Below are 25,449 nucleotides of genomic sequence, written 5' to 3'. Positions count from 1 at the left end.
TGACGTGGCCTTAATGCTCATCATTGATGGTACCTATCATATGTAAGCCGCCCTTGCCCCACAAGATCAGACAAGCAGAACTGTGCACTGATAACAAACTGGATGGTCCCTCTCCTCCTGAGTCCAAAGGACATGGCTTCCGGAATTTACATAATGAATTTCACATTGTGATTAATCCGACCATAGAACAGCTTTTATTTATATTTACTTTATTTAATTAATTATTATTAATTATTAATTAATTTTTTATTATTATTAATTATTTAATTTATTTATATTTACTTTTATTATAAATGTGCTTTGGCCCAGAGTAAAGCGGGCTTTACACGCTGCGAGCGATAGCACCCGCCCACGTCGGTGGCGCGTCACGGAGTGATCGCTGCCGTAGCGAACAATATCGCTACGGCAGCGTCACACGCTATTACCTGTTCACTGACGTCGCTGTGGACGACGAACAATTGCTCCTTTATGGAGAGAGGTTCGTTTGGCGTCACTAAGCGGCCGCCCAATAGAAGCGGAGGGGCGGAGATGAGCGGACGAAACATCCCGCCCACCTTCTTCCTTCCTCATTGCCGGCGGCCGCAGGTACGATGTTGTTCCTCGCTCCTGCGGTGTCACACGTAGCGATGTGTGCTGCCGCAGGAACGACGAACAACCTGCATCCAAAAGCAAGAACGATATTTGGGAAAGGACTGACGTGTCAACGATCAACGATTAGGTGAGTATTTTGCATCGTTAGCGGTCGCTCGTACGTTTCACACGCAACGACATCGCTAACGAGGCCGGATGTGCGTCACGAATTCCATGACCCCAACGACATCTCGTTAGCGATGTTGTTGCGTGTAAAGCGACCTTTAGTGATAACGTTTCTGAATTGTGGTTATATACAGCTACTTCTTTACATGATGGAGCATTCTCTTACATTAGTGGATGTATTCCCGAGATCATGAGCCTCCAATAATGACCATCGGTTGTGACCCTTGTGTACATATTATGTGCTGTAGCTGGTGGATATTTTACATTGAGAAACATTTTTTCAGAATTTGCCCCACAATTTTTAAATATGGGTCGTTCACAGATTGGTGACTTCTGACCATCTTTGCTTCTGGGAGACTCTGCCTCTCTAATGTGCTCTTTTTATACACAGTCATGTGACTTAGTTGAAAATTGAGCTCCAGCTATTTTTCATTAATACCATTTACTTTTCCAGCCTTTTGTTAATCTGGTTCTAATTTTTTGGAGACGTGTCACTGCCATCAAATTCTAAATGAGTTACTATTCAAATACAATGGAAAAATATCAAAGTTTCAACCTCTGATCTTTTCTGTTCTGTTGTGAATAAAATATGGCGATAAGGGATTTTCAGATCATTCATTCTTGTTTACTTTACAATTTACACAAAGAACCAACTTTGGGGGCATTGCTGTTCCATGAGAGGTATTTACCTGATGTATCCCTAGATAAGAGGTCTATGACGGAGACTTACCTCACATATCCCCAGATAATTGATCTCTCAGGGGGCTTTACCTCACATACCCCCAGATAATTGATCTCTCAGGGGGCTTTACCTCACATATCCCAGATAATTGATCTCTCAGGGGGCTTTACCTCACATACCTCAGATAATTGATCGCTCAGGGGGATTTACCTCACATATCCTCAGATAATTGATCTCTCAGGGGGATTTACCTCACATACCTCCAGATAATTGATCTGTCAGGGGGATTTACCTCACATACTCCAGATAATTGATCTCTCAGGGGGATTTACCTCACATACCCCAGATAATTGATCTCTCAAGGGGCTTTACCTCACATACTCTAGATAATTGATCTCTCAAGGGGCTTTACCTCACATACTCCAGATAATTGATCTCTCAAGGGGCTTTACCTCACATACTCCAGATAATTGATCTCTCGGAGGGATTTACCTCACATACCCCCAGATAATTGATCTCTCAGGGGGATTTGCCTCACATACCCCCAGATAATTGATCTCTCTGAGGGATTTACCTCACATACCCCCAGATAATTGATCTCTCAGGGGAATTTGCCTCACATCCCCCCCAGATAATTGATCTCTCAGGGGGCTTTACCTAACATACCCCCAGATAATTGATCTCTCGGAGGGATTTACCTCACATACCCCCAGATAATTGATCTCTCAGGGGGATTTACCTCACATACCCCCAGATAATTGATCTCTCAGAGGGATTTACCTCACATACCCCAGATAATTGATCTCTCGGAGGGATTTACCTCACATACCCCCAGATAATCGATCTCTCAGGGGGCTTTACCTCACATACCCTGAGATAATTGATCTCTCAGGGGGATTTACCTCACATATCCCCAGATAATTGATCTCTCAGGGGGCTTTACCTCACATACCCCCAGATAATTAATCTCTCAAGGGGCTTTACCTCACATACCCCAGATAATTGATCTCTCAAGGGGCTTTACCTCACATACCCCAGATAATTGATCTCTCAAGGGGCTTTACCTCACATACTCCAGATAATTGATCTCTCAAGGGGCTTTACCTCACATACCCCAGATAATTGATCTCTCAAGCGGCTTTACCTCACATACCCCAGATAATTGATCTCTCAAGGGGCTTTACCTCACATACCCCAGATAATTGATCTCTCAAGGGGCTTTACCTCACATACTCCAGATAATTGATCTCTCAAGGGGCTTTACCTCACATACTCCAGATAATTGATCTCTCAAGGGGCTTTACCTCACATACTCCAGATAATTGATCTCTCAGGGGGATTTACCTCACATACTCCAGATAATTGATCTTCTAGGGGGATTTACCTCACATACCCCCAGATAATTGATCTCTCAGGGGGATTTACCTCACATACCCCAGATAATTGATCTCTCGGAGGGATTTACCTCACATACCCCCAGATAATTGATCTCTCAGGGGGATTTACCTCACATACTCCAGATAATTGATCTTCTAGGGGGATTTACCTCACATACCCCCAGATAATTGATCTCTCAGGGGGATTTACCTCACATACCCCCAGATATGAGGGGTTTTACCCTGCATATCCCCAGATAAGAGTATTTACCTGAGTCCTGCCCAGAACTGGAGGATACGGAATATCGCCCTCAGGTAAGCCCAGTCCTCTGATGTTGTGGAAGGCTTTCCCTCATCTCTTCCTGATTTAGGGTATTGATCACTGTATGTGTGGGGATGTACTTATTTCCACGGTCGCCATTATGTGTGAGGGGGTTGTTCTTTCTCAGCCCCCGGCACTTTATCTTTTCAGCGGCCCTTCCCTCACGTTATCCCGGATCTCTGGAGTAATGACCGCACGTTCCCGGGCTCCTCTCTGTGGAGATGATCCGGGATGTGCAGGGTGACATTGCTCATTACGACACTCTCACGTTTCACTATGTGCCCGGAACCATAATGACAGAAGCGGTTTCCCGGCGGAGCAAAGAGGGACGCACACCGGAACCGCAGATGTGTGAGGCTGGAGGTCAGTGTCATGGCGGCGCGGTGTGCGGTGCTGTGTATACGGCTGAGCCCGAGAGGAATAGCGCGGGGTCTCCCGAGCTCCTGCAGGGTGAGTCCTGACCCTTCACCAGATGTATACCACAACCTCCCCCAACATATACTGCACCTTCCCCTAATAAATACGACACCCCCAAAATATATCACCAATATATACCGCACCCTCCCCCAATATATACCGCACCCTCCCCCAATATATACCGCACCCTCCCCCAACATATACTGCACCTTCCCCTAATAAATACGACACCCCCAAAATATATCACCAATATATACCGCACCCTCCCCCAATATATACCGCACCCTCCCCCAATATATACCGCACCCTCCCCCAATATATACCGCACCCTCCCCCAATATATACCACAACCTCCCCCAACATATACTGCACCTTCCCCTAATAAATACGACACCCCCAAAATATATCACCAATATATACCGCACCCTCCCCCAATATATACCGCACCCTCCCCCAATATATACCGCACCCTCCCCCAATATATACCGCACCCTCCCCCAATATATACCGTACCCCCCCCAATATATACCGCACCCCCCCCCAATATATACCGCACCCTCCCCCAATATACACCGCACCCTCCCCCAATATACACCGCACCCTCCCCCAATATACACCGCACCCTCCCCCAACATATACTGCACCTTCCCCTAATAAATACGACACCCCCAAAATATATCACCAATATATACCACAACCTCCCCCAACATATACTGCACCTTCCCCTAATAAATACGACACCCCCAAAATATATCACCAATATATACCGCACCCTCCCCCAATATATACCGCACCCTCCCCCAATATATACCGCACCCTCCCCCAATATATACCGCACCCTCCCCCAATATATACCGCAACCTCCCCCAATATATACCGCAACCTCCCCCAATATATACCGCACCCTCCCCAATATATACCGCACCCTCCCCCAATATATACCGCACCCTCCCCCAATATATACCGCACCCTCCCCCAATATATACCGCACCCTCCCCCAATATATACCGCACCCTCCCCCAATATATACCGCACCCTCCCCCAATATATACCGCACCCTCCCCCAATATATACCGCACCCTCCCCCAATATATACCGCACCCTCCCCCAATATATACCGCACCCTCCCCCAATATATACCGCACCCTCCCCCAATATATACCGCACCCTCCCCCAATATATACCGCACCCTCCCCCAATATATACCGCACCCTCCCCCAATATATACCACAACCTCCCCCAACATATACTGCACCTTCCCCTAATAAATACGACACCCCCAAAATATATCACCAATATATACCGCACCCTCCCCCAATATATACCGCACCCTCCCCCAATATATACCGCACCTTCCCCTAATAAATACGACACCCCCAAAATATATCACCAATATATACCGCACCCTCCCCCAATATATACCGCAACCTCCCCCAACATATACTGCACCTTCCCCTAATAAATACGACACCCCCAAAATATATCACCAATATATACTGCACCTTCCCCTAATATATACCGCACCCTCCCCCAATATATACCGCACCCTCCCCCAATATATACCGCACCCTCCCCCAATATATACCGCACCCTCCCCCAACATATACTGCACCTTCCCCTAATAAATACGACACCCCCAAAATATATCACCAATATATACCACAACCTCCCCCAATATATACCGCACCCTCCCCCAATATATACCGCAACCTCCCCCAATATATACCGCAACCTCCCCCAATATATACCGCACCCTCCCCCAATATATACCGCACCCTCCCCCAATATATACCGCACCCTCCCCCAATATATACCGCACCCTCCCCCAACATATACCACAACCTCCCCCAACATATACTGCACCCTCCCCCAATATATACCGCACCCTCCCCCAATATATACCGCACCCTCCCCCAATATATACCGCACCCTCCCCCAATATATACCGCACCCTCCCCCAATATATACCGCACCCTCCCCCAATATATACCGCACCCTCCCCCAATATATACCGCACCCTCCCCCAATATATACCGCACCCTCCCCCAATATATACCGCACCCTCCCCCAATATATACCGCACCCTCCCCCAATATATACCGCAACCTCCCCCAATATATACCACAACCTCCCCCAACATATACTGCACCTTCCCCTAATAAATACGACACCCCCAAAATATATCACCAATATATACCGCACCCTCCCCCAATATATACCACAACCTCCCCCAACATATACTGCACCTTCCCCTAATAAATACGACACCCCCAAAATGTATCACCAATATATACCGCACCCTCCCCCAATATATACCGCAACCTCCCCCAATATATACTGCAACCTCCCCCAATATATACCGCACCCTCCCCCAATATATACCGCACCCTCCCCCAATATATACCGCAACCTCCCCCAATATATACCACAACCTCCCCCAATATATACCGCACCCTCCCCCAATATATACCGCACCCTCCCCCAATATATACCGCAACCTCCCCCAATATATACCGCAACCTCCCCCAATATATACCGCAACCTCCCCCAATATATACCACAACCTCCCCCAATATATACCACAACCTCCCCCAACATATACTGCACCTTCCCCTAATAAATACGACACCCCCAAAATATATCACCAATATATACCGCACCCTCCCCCAATATATACCGCACCCTCCCCCAATATATACCACAACCTCCCCCAACATATACTGCACCCTCCCCCAATATATACCGCAACCTCCCCCAATATATACCGCACCCTCCCCCAATATATACCACAACCTCCCCCAATATATACCGCAACCTCCCCCAATATATACCGCAACCTCCCCCAATATATACCACAACCTCCCCCAACATATACTGCACCTTCCCCTAATAAATACGACACCCCCAAAATATATCACCAATATATACCGCACCCTCCCCCAATATATACCGCACCCTCCCCCAATATATACCGCAACCTCCCCCAATATATACTGCAACCTCCCCCAATATATACCGCAACCTCCCCCAATATATACCGCACCCTCCCCCAATATATACCGCACCCTCCCCCAATATATACCGCACCCTCCCCCAATATATACCGCACCCTCCCCCAATATATACCGCACCCTCCCCCAATATATACCGCACCCTCCCCCAATATATACCGCACCCTCCCCCAATATATACCGCACCCTCCCCCAATATATACCGCACCCTCCCCCAATATATACCGCACCCTCCCCCAATATATACCGCAACCTCCCCCAATATATACCACAACCTCCCCCAACATATACTGCACCTTCCCCTAATAAATACGACACCCCCAAAATATATCACCAATATATACCGCACCCTCCCCCAATATATACCACAACCTCCCCCAACATATACTGCACCTTCCCCCAATATATACCACAACCTCCCCCAACATATACTGCACCTTCCCCTAATAAATACGACACCCCCAAAATATATCACCAATATATACCGCACCCTCCCCCAATATATACCGCACCCTCCCCCAATATATACCGCACCCTCCCCCAATATATACCGCACCCTCCCCCAATATATACCGCACCCTCCCCCAATATATACCGCACCCTCCCCCAATATATACCGCACCCTCCCCCAATATATACCGCACCCTCCCCCAATATATACCGCACCCTCCCCCAATATATACCGCAACCTCCCCCAATATATACTGCAACCTCCCCCAATATATACCGCAACCTCCCCCAATATATACCGCAACCTCCCCCAATATATACTGCACCTTCCCCCAATATATACCACAACCTCCCCCAACATATACTGCACCTTCCCCAATATATACCGCACCCTCCCCCAATATATACCGCAACCTCCCCCAATATATACCGCAACCTCCCCCAACATATACTGCACCTTCCCCAACATATACTGCACCTTCCCCAACATATACTGCAACCTCCCCCAATATATACCGCAACCTCCCCCAATATATACCACAACCTCCCCCAACATATACTGCACCTTCCCCCAATATATACCACAACCTCCCCCAACATATACTGCACCTTCCCCAATATATACCGCACCCTCCCCCAATATATACCGCAACCTCCCCCAATATATACCGCACCCTCCCCCAACATATACTGCACCTTCCCCAATATATACCGCACCCTCCCCCAACATATACTGCACCTTCCCCAACATATACTGCACCTTCCCCAATATATACCGCACCCTCCCCCAATATATACCGCAACCTCCCCCAATATATACCGCAACCTCCCCCAACATATACTGCACCTTCCCCAACATATACCGCACCCTCCCCCAATATATACTGCAACCTCCCCCAATATATACCGCAACCTCCCCCAATATATACCGCAACCTCCCCCAATATATACCGCACCCTCCCCCAATATATACCGCAACCTCCCCCAATATATACCGCAACCTCCCCCAATATATACCGCAACCTCCCCCAATATATACCGCACCCTCCCCCAATATATACCGCACCCTCCCCCAATATATACCGCACCCTCCCCCAATATATACCGCACCCTCCCCCAATATATACCGCACCCTCCCCCAATATATACCGCACCCTCCCCCAATATATACCGCACCCTCCCCCAATATATACCGCACCCTCCCCCAATATATACCGCACCCTCCCCCAATATATACCGCAACCTCCCCCAATATATACCGCAACCTCCCCCAATATATACCGCAACCTCCCCCAATATATACCGCACCCTCCCCCAATATATACCACAACCTCCCCCCAACATATACTGCACCTTCCCCTAATAAATACGACACCCCCAAAATATATCACCAATATATACCGCACCCTCCCCCAATATATACCGCACCCTCCCCCAATATATACCACAACCTCCCCCAACATATACTGCACCTTCCCCTAATAAATACGACACCCCCAAAATATATCACCAATATATACCGCACCCTCCCCCAATATATACCACAACCTCCCCCAACATATACTGCACCCTCCCCCAATATATACCGCACCCTCCCCCAATATATACCGCACCCTCCCCCAATATATACCACAACCTCCCCCAACATATACTGCACCTTCCCCTAATAAATACCGCACCCTCCCCCAATATATACCACAACCTCCCCCCAACATATACTGCACCTTCCCCTAATAAATACGACACCCCCAAAATATATCACCAATATATACCGCACCCTCCCCCAATATATACCACAACCTCCCCCAACATATACTGCACCCTCCCCCAATATATACCGCACCCTCCCCCAATATATACCGCACCCTCCCCCAATATATATCGCAACCTCCCCCAATATATACCGCAACCTCCCCCAATATATACCGCAACCTCCCCCAATATATACCGCAACCTCCCCCAATATATACCACAACCTCCCCCAATATATACCACAACCTCCCCCAATATATACCGCAACCTCCCCCAATATATACCGCAACCTCCCCCAATATATACCGCACCCTCCCCCAATATATACCGCACCCTCCCCCAATATATATCGCAACCTCCCCCAATATATACCGCAACCTCCCCCAATATATACCGCAACCTCCCCCAATATATACCACAACCTCCCCCAACATATACTGCACCTTCCCCAACATATACTGCACCTTCCCCTAATAAATACGACACCCCCAAAATATATCACCAATATATACCGCACCCTCCCCCAATATATACCGCACCCTCCCCCAACATATACTGCACCTTCCCCTAATAAATACGACACCCCCAAAATATATCACCAATATATACCGCACCCTCCCCCAATATATACCACAACCTCCCCCAACATATACTGCACCTTCCCCCAATATATACCACAACCTCCCCCAACATATACTGCACCTTCCCCCAATATATACCACAACCTCCCCCAACATATACTGCACCTTCCCCTAATAAATACGACACCCCCAAAATATATCACCAATATATACCGCACCCTCCCCCAATATATACCACAACCTCCCCCAACATATACTGCACCTTCCCCTAATAAATACGACACCCCCCAAATATATCACCAATATATACTGCACCCTCCCCCAATATATACTGCACCCTCCCCCAATATATACCGCACCCTCCCCCAATATATACCGCACCCTCCCCCAATATATACCACAACCTCCCCCAACATATACTGCACCTTCCCCTAATAAATACGACACCCCCAAAATATATCACCAATATATACCGCACCCTCCCCCAATATATACCACAACCTCCCCCAACATATACCACAACCTCCCCCAACATATACTGCACCTTCCCCTAATAAATACGACACCCCCAAAATATATCACCAATATATACTGCACTTTCCCCTAATATATACCACACCCCCAAAATACATCCTCCCTAATATATACGACACCCCCAAAATATATCACCAATATATACCGCACCCTCCCCCAATATATACCGCAACCTCCCCCAATATATACCGCAACCTCCCCCAATATATACCGCAACCTCCCCCAATATATACCGCAACCTCCCCCAATATATACCGCAACCTCCCCCAATATATACCGCAACCTCCCCCAATATATACTGCAACCTCCCCCAACATATACTGCACCTTCCCCTAATAAATACGACACCCCCAAAATGTATCACCAATATATACCGCACCCTCCCCCAATATATACCACAACCTCCCCCAACATATACTGCACCTTCCCCTAATAAATACGACACCCCCAAAATATATCACCAATATATACCGCACCCTCCCCCAATATATACCGCAACCTCCCCCAATATATACCGCAACCTCCCCCAATATATACCGCAACCTCCCCCAATATATACCGCAACCTCCCCCAATATATACCGCAACCTCCCCCAATATATACCGCAACCTCCCCCAATATATACTGCACCTTCCCCTAATAAATACGACACCCCCAAAATGTATCACCAATATATACCGCACCCTCCCCCAATATATACCACAACCTCCCCCAACATATACTGCACCTTCCCCTAATAAATACGACACCCCCAAAATATATCACCAATATATACCGCACCCTCCCCCAATATATACCACAACCTCCCCCCAACATATACTGCACCTTCCCCTAATAAATACGACACCCCCAAAATATATCACCAATATATACCGCACCCTCCCCCAATATATACCACAACCTCCCCCAATATATACCGCACCCTCCCCCAATATATACCACAACCTCCCCCAACATATACTGCACCTTCCCCTAATAAATACCGCACCCTCCCCCAATATATACCACAACCTCCCCCCAACATATACTGCACCTTCCCCTAATAAATACGACACCCCCAAAATATATCACCAATATATACCGCACCCTCCCCCAATATATACCACAACCTCCCCCAACATATACTGCACCCTCCCCCAATATATACCGCACCCTCCCCCAATATATACCGCACCCTCCCCCAATATATACCGCAACCTCCCCCAATATATACCGCAACCTCCCCCAATATATACCGCAACCTCCCCCAATATATACCACAACCTCCCCCAATATATACCACAACCTCCCCCAATATATACCACAACCTCCCCCAACATATACTGCACCTTCCCCAACATATACTGCACCTTCCCCTAATAAATACGACACCCCCAAAATATATCACCAATATATACCGCACCCTCCCCCAATATATACCACAACCTCCCCCAACATATACTGCACCTTCCCCTAATAAATACGACACCCCCAAAATATATCACCAATATATACCGCACCCTCCCCCAATATATACCACAACCTCCCCCAACATATACTGCACCTTCCCCAACATATACTGCACCTTCCCCAACATATACTGCACCTTCCCCTAATAAATACGACACCCCCAAAATATATCACCAATATATACCGCACCCTCCCCCAATATATACCACAACCTCCCCCAACATATACTGCACCTTCCCCAACATATACTGCACCTTCCCCTAATAAATACGACACCCCCAAAATATATCACCAATATATACCGCACCCTCCCCCAATATATACCACAACCTCCCCCAACATATACTGCACCTTCCCCAACATATACTGCACCTTCCCCTAATAAATACGACACCCCCAAAATATATCACCAATATATACCGCACCCTCCCCCAATATATACCACAACCTCCCCCAACATATACTGCACCTTCCCCCAATATATACCACAACCTCCCCCAACATATACTGCACCTTCCCCTAATAAATACGACACCCCCCAAATATATCACCAATATATACTGCACCCTCCCCCAATATATACCGCACCCTCCCCCAATATATACCGCACCCTCCCCCAATATATACCACAACCTCCCCCAACATATACTGCACCTTCCCCTAATAAATACGACACCCCCAAAATATATCACCAATATATACCGCACCCTCCCCCAATATATACCACAACCTCCCCCAACATATACCACAACCTCCCCCAACATATACTGCACCTTCCCCTAATAAATACGACACCCCCAAAATATATCACCAATATATACTGCACTTTCCCCTAATATATACCACACCCCCAAAATACATCCTCCCTAATATATACGACACCCCCAAAATACATCCTCCCCAATATATACCACACCCCCAAAATATATCACCAATATATACTGCACCTTCCCCTAATATATACCACACCCCCAAAATACATCCTCCCTAATATATACGACACCCCCAAAATATATCACCAATATATACTGCACCTTCCCCTAATATATACCACACCCCCAAAATACATTCTCCCTAATATATACGACACCCCCAAAATATATCACCAATATATACTGCACCTTCCCCTAATATATACGACACCCCCAAAATACATCCTCCCTAATATATACGACACCCCCAAAATACATCCTCCCCAATATATACCACACCCCCAAAATATATCACCAATATATACTGCACCTTCCCCTAATATATACCACACCCACAAAATACATCCTCCCTAATATATACGACACCCCCAAAATATATCACCAATATATACTGCACCTTCCCCTAATATATACGACACCCCCAAAATACATCCTCCCTAATATATACGACACCCCCAAAATACATCCTCCCCAATATATACCACACCCCCAAAATATATCACCAATATATACTGCACCTTCCCCTAATATATACCACACCCACAAAATACATCCTCCCTAATATATACGACACCCCCAAAATACATCCTCCCCAATATATACCACACCCCCAAAATATATCACCAATATATACTGCACCTTCCCCTAATATATACCACACCCCCAAAATATATCACCAATCTATACTGCACCTTCCCCTAATATATACCACACCCCCAAAATACATCCTCCCCAATATATTTCACCTTCCCCTAATATATACCACACCCACAAAATACATCCTCCCTAATATATACGACACCCCCAAAATACATCCTTCCCAATATATACTACACCCCCAAAATACATCCTCCCCAATATATACCACACCCCCAAAATATATCACCAATATATACTGCACCTTCCCCTAATATATACCACACCCACAAAATACATCCTCCCTAATATATACGATACCCCCAAAATACATCCTCCCCAATATATACCACACCCCCAAAATATATCACCAATATATACTGCACCTTCCCCTAATATATACCACACCCCCAAAATACATCCTCCCTAATATATACGACACCCCCAAAATATATCACCAATATATACTGCACCTTCCCCTAATATATACCACACCCACAAAATACATCCTCCCTAATATATACGACACCCCAAAAATACATCCTCCCCAATATATACCACACCCCCAAAATATATCACCAATATATACTGCACCTTCCCCTAATATATACCACACCCCCAAAATACATCCTCCCTAATATATACGACACCCCCAAAATATATCACCAATATATACTGCACCTTCCCCTAATATATACCACACCCACAAAATACATCCTCCCTAATATATACGACACCCCAAAAATACATCCTCCCCAATATATACCACACCCCCAAAATATATCACCAATATATACTGCACCTTCCCCTAATATATACCACACCCACAAAATACATCCTCCCCAATATATTTCACCTTCCCCTAATATATACGACACCCCCAAAATACATCCTCCCCAATATATACCACCCCCCCAAAATACATCCTCCCCAATATATACCACACCCAAGATACACCCTCCCCCAATATGTACTACACCCTCCCCCAATATACACTACACCCAAGATACACTTTCCCCCCAATATATACCACACCCTCCCCCATTATACACTTCACCCAAGATACACCCTCCCCCAAAAATATACTACACTCAAGATACACCCTCCCCCAATATATCCTATACCCAAAATATAGCCTCCCCCAATATTTTCTTCAACCCTAAATACATCGCCCCCATTAAACACTGCACCCAGAATTCACACTTCCCCAAAATATACCCCCTCCAATTTACACTAGACCCACAATACACCCTCCCCAATATACACTACACCCTCCAATATATACTACACTCAAAATACACCCCCCAATATACCCTACACAATCCCCAATACATGCTACACCCAAATTACACCCCCAATATACACTACACCCTTTTCAATATATACTACACCCAAAATTCACTACTCTGCCCAATATATGCTACACCCAAAATACACCCCAATATATACTACACCCTCCTCCAATATATATCACACCCAAAATACACCCCCTATATACATTACATCCTCCCCAATATATACTACACCCAAAATACATCCCCTATGTACACTACATCCTCCTCCAATATATGCTACACCCAAAATACTCCTCCCCAATATACACTACATCCTCCCCAATATATGCTACACCCAAAATACACCCACCAATATATACTACACCCTCCTCCAATACATACCACCAGGGCTGTGGAGTCGGTAAGCCAAACCTTCGACTCCGACTCCGACTCCTCAAATTCTCTTGCACCGACTCCGGCTCCGACTCCGACTCCTACATATATTGCTTAGTTAGGTGAAAAATGTATTGTAGTACATGAATATGTGTATGTGAACATCAGACATTTAATAATTTTTATGATACGATAATCAAGATATTTGGATAGAACATAAAATATATTTATTGGAATACAACTTTAGAACACAAAAAACTGTAATAAATTGTAAATATGTAATACACTATGTAATATACAGTAGATTACATATATATCTTGTGTGTGTATATACACTGTGTGTATATATATATATATATATATATATATATATATATATATATATATATATTACATATTTACAATTTATTAGTTTTTTGTGTTCTAAAGTTGTATTCCAATAAATATTTTATGTTCTATCCAAATATCTTGATTATTGTATCATAAAAACAATTAAATGTCTGATGTTCACATTGTACTACAATACATTTTTCACTTAAATATAAGCATTATACTAAATGTTATTATTTAGTAAAATATTCAGCACATTCTGCATTGCACTCCTGTCCCCAATTTATTATATATTTTAGGAGTCGGAGTCGGTGCATTTTATACCGACTCCGACTCCACCAAAATGAGCTCCGACTCCGACTCCGACTCCACGACTCCGACTCCGACTCCACAGCCCTGCATACCACAGCCAAAATACACCCTCCCAAATATATCCTACACCCCCTCCCGAATGTTACCTACTCACAGATTAGTTATCTGGGGGTATTTACCGCACATACGGTCCGGTGATCTGTGCGGTGTATTTACCTGCAGATACTTGAACTATGAGGGGCATTTACCGAACACATGTGAAGCTGCATAAGCTACATATGTACCTTCATATACGTGATCTGTGAGGGGTTTTACCTCATGTAACGTCATATACATGATCTATGAGGGTATTTTTGCCTCATGTACCCTCATATATATGATCTGTGAGGGGTTTTCCCTCATGTACCTTTTATATACGTGATCTATGAGGGTTTTTTGCCTCATGTACCCTCATATACATGATCTGTGAGGGGTGTTTACCTCGTGTAATGTCATATACATGATCTATGAGGGGTTCTTTTTACCTCATGTATCCTCATATACATGAGCTATGAGGGGTTTTTATGTCATGTACCCTCATATACATGATCTATGAGGGGTTTTACCTCATGTACTGTCATATAAATGATCTATGAGGGGTTTTACCTCATGTACCGTCATATACATGATCTATGAGGGGTTTTACCTCATGTACTGTCATATAAATGATCTATGAGGTGTTTTTACCTCATGTACCGTCATATACATGATCTATGAGGGGTTTTACCTCATGTACTGTCATATAAATGAACTATGAAGGGTTTTACCTCATGTACCGTCATATACATGATCTATGAGGTGTATTTACCTCATGTACCCTCATATTCATGATCTATGAGGTGTTTTTACATAATGTACTCTCATATATGTTAAAAGGGCGGTCGGGGGCCTTGTTAGTCATGGCAGAGCCTGCTGTTCGGCTGCAGCGCAGTCTACAGGGCTGTGGAGTCGGTAAGCCAAACCTTCGACTCCGACTCCGAGTCCTCAAATTCTCTTGCACCGACTCCGACTCCGGCTCCGACTCCGGCTCCGACTCCGACTCCTACATATATTGCTTAGTTAGGTGAAAAATGTATTGTAGTACATGAATATGTGTATGTGAACATCAGACATTTAATAATTTTTATGATACGATAATCAAGATATTTGGATAGAACATAAAATATATTTATTGGAATACAACTTTAGAACACAAAAAACTGTAATAAATTGTAAATATGTAATACACTATGTAATATACAGTAGATTACATATATATCTTGTGTGTGTATATACACTGTGTGTATATATATATATATATATATATATATATATATATATATATATATATATATATATATTACATATTTACAATTTATTAGTTTTTTGTGTTCTAAAGTTGTATTCCAATAAATATTTTATGTTCTATCCAAATATCTTGATTATTGTATCATAAAAACAATTAAATGTCTGATGTTCACATTGTACTACAATAAATTTTTCACTTAAATATAAGCATTATACTAAATGTTATTATTTAGTAAAATATTCAGCACATTCTGCATTGCACTCCTGTCCCCAATTTATTATATATTTTAGGAGTCGGAGTCGGTGCATTTTATACCGACTCCGACTCCGACTCCGACTCCACCAAAATGAGCTCCGACTCCGACTCCACGACTCCGACTCCACAGCCCTGAGCGCAGAACAGTGTTCTTCTTCCTTTGCACCCCGATCGCCACTTTAGTGCAATCCAGTAATAAACATACTTTTTCTTCACCCTTCACAAGCACTGACACTGTCACAGGTTCTTTCAACCAAACTTCTTTAATTATCGACTTTGAAAACAGTTTTTTTTTTATCTCGCCTGAGGCTGGCTCTATCTTGTTCCCCGAAGGGGTTACCATTAGCAACAGATAATTGATATGTTTTGCTGGCCGACTGCTTCCCTGGTACTTGGGCACCCGTTAGGGTCCTTAAGCTCCTCATCCTCTACTTCAGCTTCATTATTCATGGCAGAATCAACAGTCTTTCCGGTCAGTCAGGACCTACGCCTCTCTTCAGAGCCCACTGACCTTTCGCTGATTGAGGGGGCTCACTAGGTATCCGCCAGGGAAATGACCATCACCCGGGCTTCACCCAGAAGGTCACGCCAAATTAAAGTTATTGGGGTTTTTCCTCCACCATGTCTCTCACAGACGCTGTCTGCTCCTCTCCCTCAGCGACTCTCCTCACTCTAATTGACTTCTTAACCGTTATTTTTCAACTAAGCCCCTCCCCTTTACTAACTCCCTCTGGCTCCGGAGTACCAGGGAAGCAGCTTATACATTGTTGCCACCTAGTGGCTGTTTAAACACATTACAGAATAAGGCTAGGTTCACATTTCCGTTGTTTTGCATCAGTTACATGCGTTGCTTGACGCTTGTGACTGATGCGTTGTACAACGGATGACAAGAATTGGAATTCATTGTCATGAGAAAGCGGATTCCGTTGTAAAACGAGTGAGAGAGAACGATCAGCTGATTGTTCACAATAGCCGGGCGCCGGCTTTTCAGAGGGATCAGATGATCTCTCGGCTGCCGGCTAATGAGAGCGATCAGCTAATTTCCTGGGCGCCAGCCTTTGAGAGCGATCAGATGATCTCCCGGCGGTCGGCTATTGTGAACGATCAGCTGATCGCTCTCATTAGCCGGCCGCCGGGAGATCAGCTAATCGCTCACAGAAGCCGGCCGCCGGGTGATCAGCTGATCGTTCGGCCGCCGAGAGAGAGTATGCCCAGCGAAATCAAAAGGATTCCGCTGCTCAAAAAACGTTACACGCTGCGTTCCTGCCGCCCGACGGTCAGTCGTTCCACGACTGATCAGTCGGGCTGCGGATGCAACGCAAGGGCATCACAATCTGCCACTCATATAAGTCTATGGGAAACAACGGAATCTGCCAAACGGATTGCGTTGTTTATCAGAGCGGTGGATTGTGACTGATCATAAAGAACGGAAATGTGAACCTTGCCTAACGTGAACTTCAAACATTACATTTTCTACACATTGGATGTGCAGGTCTGGGGTGGCTGAGCCTTACACCCCCTTACATATACATGATCTTTGAGGGGTATTTACCTCATGTACCCTCGTATACATGAACTATGAGGGGTATTTACCTCGTGTACCCTCGTATACATGAACTGAGGGGTATTTACCTCGTGTACCCTCGTATACATGAACTGAGGGTTTTTTACCTCATATACCCTCGTATACATGAACTATGAGGGTTTTTTACCTCGTGTACCCTTATAAACATGATCTATTAGAGGTTTTTACCTCATGTACCCTTATAAACATGAACTGAGGGGTATTTACCTCGTGTACCCTGATATACATGAACTATGAGGGGTTTTTACCTCATGTACCCTCGTATACATGAACTATGAGGGGTATTTACCTCGTGTACCCTCGTATACATGAACTATGAGGGGTATTTACCTCGTGTACCCTCGTATACATGAACTGAGGGTTTTTTACCGCATGTACCCTCGTATACATGAACTATGAGGGTTTTTTACCTCGTGTACCCTTATAAACATGAACTATAAGGGGGTTTTACCTCATGTGCTGTCATACACATGATCTAGGAGGGTTTTTTTTTACCTGTTGTACCATCATATACTTGAACTATGAAGGTTTTTTACCTCATGTACCCTCATATACATGATTTATGAGCGGTATTTATCTCATGTACCACCATATATACAATGTACATCCAAATACATGCTTGAGGTTTTTTACCACATGTACCCTCAGATTTCTTATCTCTGAGGGGTTTTACCTCTCATTCAAGATATATGGTCTCTGGGTGGTATTTACTTCTTGTACCCTTAAGGTACCGCCACACATAACGAGATCGCTGCTCCCGTTGGCGATCTCGTTATGTGTGACACCTACCAGCGATCAGGCCCCTGCTGTGAGATCTCTAGTCGTTGCCGAATGGTCCAGGCCATTTTCTTCAATGGCGATGTCCTGCTGGGCAGAACACATCGCTGTGTTTGATGCTGTGTGACAGGGTCACAGTGACTGCTGAGATCGTTATACAGGTGGCTACTGCCACCTGTATCATTCCTGCGAAAGGTGGTAAGGTCTGACTGTGTGACATCTCACCTGCGACCTCACAGCGACTTACCAGCGATCCCTATCAGGTCGAATCGTTTTCGGGATCGCTGGTAAGGCGTTGTGTGTGACTGGGCCTTTAGAAGCATGATCTGTGAAGGGTCTTTATCTCCTGTACACCTAAATATGTAAACTGTGAGGCATTTTATCTAATTATGAGCAAATATACTCGCCACTATTCGTTACCCACAGGAATATTATGGAATTCACAATATTCCGTTACCTGAGTATTTTGGTATTCGCCTCGTGATACTCGAGTCTCCTCCCAGCATGTTTGGCGCATGATTTCCAGCCACTAAACATGCTGGGATTGCTTGCCAATCACAGTAATGCCACAGTCATCTTTGCCATTGGCATTACTGTGATTGGGAGGCGCAGTGAAAATAAAAAACGTTTTGCAGTCATTAGAGCAGGAGAATACACTTACCTGTCCCATTACTTCCTGGTCTGCTCATTAACCCTTATGAATATGCACTGCTTCCCTTGCCCACTCTCTGTGCTGGCATCTCTGGTTGAATATTTGCTTCTCCCGCCCACCCTCTCTTCCTGCATCTGTGATTGGTGGAGTGTAAAAATAAATAAATAGAAAAAATGACGTATTCTGATATCCAGCGAAAATATAGCGAACAGCTACAGGCGGCAGCCACCAACTGTGCGTGTCATCTTGGCTGTGTATGAAAATATGAGGGACCCCATGTGACTATTTTTTTTTTAAATGATTTAAATAATTTTTAAAAACCGGCATTCAATTTCCCCCGCCCTGTATTTTGATACCTAGTCAAGATAAAGCAGACAGCTGGGGGATGGTATTCTCAGGCTGGGGAGGCCCATGGTTATTGGGCCCTCACTAACCTACAAATAGCAGCCCTCAGCCACACCAGAATTGTCACATCCATTAGATGTGAAAATTCTGGTGCTTTTTCCAGCTCATTCCGACTGCCCTGGTGCGCTGGCAATCGAGGTAATATAAGGAGTTAATGACAGTGGTGAATTGTCAAAAAATCACAGCTGTCATCAAGAAAAACACACCAAAACCGCATAAAATAAAGGATTTTTGTGTGTTTTTCTTTTGACTTACAGGGCTAGTAATGGGGGTCTCATAGGCTCCTGCCTGTTACTAATCTCGGGCTTGGTGATAACTGTGATATTTTGACATCATAGCTGTCATTAACTCCTTATATTACCCCGATTGCACCAGGGCAATCGGGGTAAAGCACCAGAATTATCTTATCTAATGGATGTGACAATTCCGGGATGGCTATGGGCTGCTATTTTTATGCTAGGAAGGGCCCAATAACCATGGGCTTCCCAGCCTGAGATTACCAGTCTCCAGCTGTCTGCTTTATCTTGGCTGGGTATCAGAATTGGGAAGGACCACATGGGGTTCCTTGTATTTTGATACTGCCAAGAAAACTTGCACAGCAGGAGGCTGCAATATGTAGCAGTCTGCTTTGTCTGCACTGGGTATCAATATACGGGGGATCCTACTCCATTTTTTTCAAAATATTTACTTAGTTTTACACAACATTAGGGGACCCAGACCGCTATTGTGAGCCCAGCTAATCAGAAACGGCAGTCTGACTGCAACCAATCACAAACGCTATCACAGCAGGTGGGTGGAGGAAGTGGGGAATATGCATGAGATCTAATGAGCGAACCCTGAAGTAGTGTGACAGCCTCGCGGGAGAATTGCTAACTGTCATTTTCCTGGTTTAATCCCGTAATTTTCTGACAGCATTATTGCTAGAAACAAAATGTGAATCATAAATGCATCCAGGCATCTTACTCATACTGTTCCCATTCATTTCAGCATTTCCCAGTCCGACTTCCAAGTTTCTCCGGAACATTTAGTTTCCCATTAACTTGCATTAGGTTCGTTATTCAGTATGACTACACGAATGTTAGATGTTATTTGTCTCGAATTATCCGAACCTTCATGTTCCCTCAAACAGTAACTTTATCCCAATGTATTTTTCAACCCATCATTAGTGATTGTGTTTTTTATTGTGTTCTCTGACTCCCAGGAAATGGGGCACATTCTTCTCCAGCACCACTTTGGACCTCATCGATGCATGAGGCATCCGTATAATCACCGAACCCTCATCCCATGTGTTCTACACCTCTATAACTAGTGGCCCCCTCCCTTTAATTAATATACCCCCCCCCAGAACACTACACCTGTCCTCTATACCTGTACCCCATCATTAAAGACCCCACGACACTTGTTCTACACCCCACCCCATCTTCTATCACCGTTTACAGGGTTTTGCCTTTGATTTCTTCAGATTAATATTCCGATTAATATATGGCGGAGCTGTGCCTGTTCCAGTCGGTTGCTGAGTACCCTTCCCCCAACCCCTCCAGGATACAAGAAGAGGGAAACAAAAGAAGGGGTAAGGATACGTGATTGGAGTGGTGCATAATGGTTGCTGTCGCTGTGTTCTGCCCCATTAGTATTTGGAATCATGGGCGTATGCTCATTTCTGACACTTCTTCTGTGGCGGTGTTGTTTGCCCCCACCATCAACCTTGACTCTGGGTTTTGGTGAGGGACACCCATAGATCTGTGTCGGAGAATCCTTCTACATCGGTGGTGTTTGCACTCGTCATCGACCCTGACTCTAGGTTTTGGTGAGGGACGTTCATAGATCTTTGTCGGAGAATCCTTCTATGGCAGTGTTGTATGCCCTCGTCACCAACCCATGACTCTGGGTTTTGGTGAGGGACATCCATACATCTCTGTGTCGGAGAATCCTTCTATGACTGTCGACCCTGACTCTAGGTTTTTGTGAGGGACGTCCATAGATCTGTGTCGGAGAATCCTTCTGTGACTGTTGTTTGCCCTCGTCATCGACCCCTGACTCTAGGTTTTGGTGAGGGACGTCCATAGATCTGTGTCGGAGAATCCTTCTGTGACTGTTGTTTGCCCTCGTCATCGACCCCTGACTCTAGGTTTTGGTGAGGGACGTCCATAGATCTGTGTTGGAGAATCCTTCTGTGACTGTTGTTTGCCCTCGTCATCGACCCCTGACTCTGGGTTTTGGTGAGGGACATCCATACATCTCTGTGTCGGAGAATCCTTCTATGACTGTCGACCCTGACTCTAGGTTTTTGTGAGGGACGTCCATAGATCTGTGTCGGAGAATCCTTCTGTGACTGTTGTTTGCCCTCGTCATCGACCCCTGACTCTAGGTTTTGGTGAGGGACATCCATAGATCTCTGTGTCGGAGAATCCTTCTATGACTGTTGTTTGCCCTCGTTATTGACCCTGACTCTGGGTTTTTGTGAGGAACGTCCATAGATCTGTGTCGGAGAATCCTTCTGTGACTGTTGTTTGCCCTCGTCATCGACCCCTGACTCTGGGTTTTTCTTGAGGGACATCCATAGATCTTTGTGTCGGAGAATCCTTCTATGACTGTTGTTTGCCCTCGTTAGTGACCCTGGCTCTGGGTTTTGGTGAGGAACGTCCATAGATCTGTGTCGGAGAATCCTTCTGTGACTGTTGTTTGCCCTTGTCATCGACCCCTGACTCTAGGTTTTGGTGAGGGATGTCCATAGATCTGTGTTGGAGAATCCTTCTATGACTGTTGTTTGCCCTTGTTATTGACCCTGACTCTGGGTTTTGGTGAGGGACGTCCATAGATCTATGTCGGAGAATTCTTCTATGACTGTTGTTTGCCCTCGTCATCGACCCCTGACTCTAGGTTTTGGTGAGGGACGTCCATAGATCTGTGTCGGAGAATCCTTCTATGACTGTTGTTTGCCCTCGTTATTGACCCCGACTCTGGGTTTTGGTGAGGGACGTCTATTGAACTCTGTGTCTGAGACCGGTCGTCTGACCCTCTTTGTCTTCTGTCCCAGTAGCCGGTGTCCTGGAAGTCCTTGGCGATCACTGTGGCGGTGGGTGGCGCTCTTATGGCCGGCATGAAATATGTTAAAAAGGAGAAAGAGGAAAGTGAGTTTATAGCTGTAGTCCTGGGGAATGTATAGATATTTTTTTTCTGCTCGGCACATATGATTGGGTTTTTTTTTTGTTTTTCCGCTGCAGAAATTGAGCAGGAAAAGAATCGGTCGCTAGGGAAGCCATTACTCGGCGGACCGTTCTCTTTAATCGATCACAATGGCCTCCCCAAGACGGACCAGCATTTTTTGGGCCAGTGGATCCTCCTGTACTTCGGTTTCACTCACTGTCCGGACATCTGCCCCGAAGAAATCGAGAAGATGGTGCAAGTCGTGGATGAGATTGGTAAAGTGCTGTGCTTTGCGCCTTGTCACCCATCTTTCCTAGACTCCTACACAACCTGACACATCTAGTGGTGGCCATATTGTCTCCAAAGGAGGGAGCAATGGGTCCTCACCAGAGTGGGTGAGAATTTTCATCAGTTAAGACCCCCTGTCTTACACTTCCAGACACCCTCAAAGAAGTCCCCAACCTCACCCCTGTGTTCATCACCATTGACCCTGAACGGGACCATAAAGACGCAGTCGCCAGTTATATCAAAGGTACGGTGCAATCGATGGGAGTTCTTTTTCTTGGAGAACTGGTAGTGAATGTCACCCCTCAATAATTTGTACTCTGTGCAGAATTCTCTCCTAAACTGGTGGGTTTGACTGGGACGGTGGGGCAGATTGAACAGGTGGCCAAGGCATATCGGGTTTACTTCAGCCCAGGACCCAAGGATGACGATAGCGACTACATTGTGAGTAGGGCGGCCATGTCTGGAGTGTCATCAATGAGATCGAATGTTTCCACCCACCATGTAACCGTATCCTCTCCTCCCCCGCAGGTGGACCATACCATTGTCATGTATCTTGTGGGACCAGATGGCGGCTTTGTAGATTATTACGGACAGAACAAGACGAGTTCAGAAATCACAGGCTCCATAGCTCTTCACATGAAGCGATTCCAACACGCGACATAACGCCACCGCATCCTCCATCTTTACTGTGGACTTGATCTTCTCTCTCCAAGGTGGCAGCTGCCAGTTTACATTTTGTATATTTTATATATCCATATAAACGCTGCTCTGTAAATTATAAATGTGATTAAATGGAAATGATCCAAATTATTGATTTTTCTACAGCTGAGTCTTGGGTTTTATTTAGTATATTAGTTATATTCTTGTACATAGGAACAGTATTATAGTAGTTATATTATTGTATATAGGGGCAGTATTATAGTAGTTATATTCTTGTACATAGGGGGCAGTATTATAGTAGTTATATTCTTGTATATAGGGGCAGTATTATAGTAGTTATATTCTTGTATATAGGAGCAGTATTATAGTAGTTATATTATTGTATATAGGGGGCAGTATTATAGTAGTTATATTCTTGTATATAGGGAGCAGTATTCTAGTAGTCATATTCTTGTATATAGGGGCAGTATTATAGTAGTTATATTCTTGTATATAGGAGCAGTATTATAGTAGCTATATTCTTGTATATAGGAACAGTATTATAGTAGTTATATTATTGTATATAGGGGCAGTATTATAGTAGTTATATTCTTGTACATAGGGGGCAGTATTATAGTAGTTATATTCTTGTACATAGGGGCAGTATTATAGTAGTTATATTCTTGTATATAGGGGGCAGTATTATAGTAGTTATATTCTTGTATATGGGGGCAGTATTATAGTAATTATATTCTTGTAAATAGGAGCAGTATTATAGTAGTTATATTCTTGTACATAGGGGGCAGTATTATAGTAGTTATATTCTTGTACATAGGGGGCAGTATTATAGTAGTTATATTCTTGTACTTAGGGGAAGTATTATAGTAGTTATATTCTTGTATATAGGGGCAGTATTATAGTAGTTATGTTCTTGTACATAGGGGGCAGTATTATAGTAGTTATATTCTTGTATATAGGGAGCAGTATTATAGTAGTTATATTCTTGTACATAGGGGGCAGTATTATAGTAGTTATATTCTTGTACTTAGGGGAAGTATTATAGTAGTTATATTCTTGTATATAGGGGCAGTATTATAGTAGTTATATTCTTGTATATAGGGGCAGTATTATAGTAGTTATATTCTTGTACATAGGGGGCAGTATTAT

General features: G+C 44.7%; 1 protein-coding gene across 1 annotated transcript; it reads left to right on the top strand.

Annotated features, from left to right (window-relative positions):
* The first annotated feature begins 3,341 nt into the window (after positions 1 to 3,341).
* On the top strand, positions 3,342 to 24,467 carry SCO1 (synthesis of cytochrome C oxidase 1). The gene is made up of 7 exons (XM_075348015.1): positions 3,342 to 3,586; positions 21,671 to 21,778; positions 23,249 to 23,339; positions 23,433 to 23,630; positions 23,795 to 23,887; positions 23,969 to 24,084; positions 24,172 to 24,467. The coding sequence occupies exons 1-7, from the start codon at positions 3,509 to 3,511 to the stop codon at positions 24,304 to 24,306; spliced, it is 819 nt and encodes a 272-aa protein (XP_075204130.1). The 5' UTR covers positions 3,342 to 3,508; the 3' UTR covers positions 24,307 to 24,467.
* Positions 24,468 to 25,449: the final 982 nt, after the last annotated feature.

The sequence above is a fragment of the Anomaloglossus baeobatrachus genome, chromosome 5 (assembly GCF_048569485.1).
Source record: "Anomaloglossus baeobatrachus isolate aAnoBae1 chromosome 5, aAnoBae1.hap1, whole genome shotgun sequence".
Taxonomy (NCBI): Eukaryota; Metazoa; Chordata; class Amphibia; order Anura; family Aromobatidae; genus Anomaloglossus; species Anomaloglossus baeobatrachus.
Note: the sequence above shows the minus strand (reverse complement) of the source record. Positions and strands in the feature narration are given on the sequence as shown.

Bases quoted from the DNA above. Each gene is read 5' to 3' on its own strand.
- SCO1 (XM_075348015.1), top strand. From the start codon at position 3,509: ATGGCGGCGCGGTGTGCGGTGCTGTGTATACGGCTGAGCCCGAGAGGA. The intron at 23,631-23,794 runs GTAAAGTGCTGT...TTACACTTCCAG, and splicing joins GCAAGTCGTGGATGAGATTG to ACACCCTCAAAGAAGTCCCC. The intron at 23,888-23,968 runs GTACGGTGCAAT...TACTCTGTGCAG, and splicing joins AGTCGCCAGTTATATCAAAG to AATTCTCTCCTAAACTGGTG.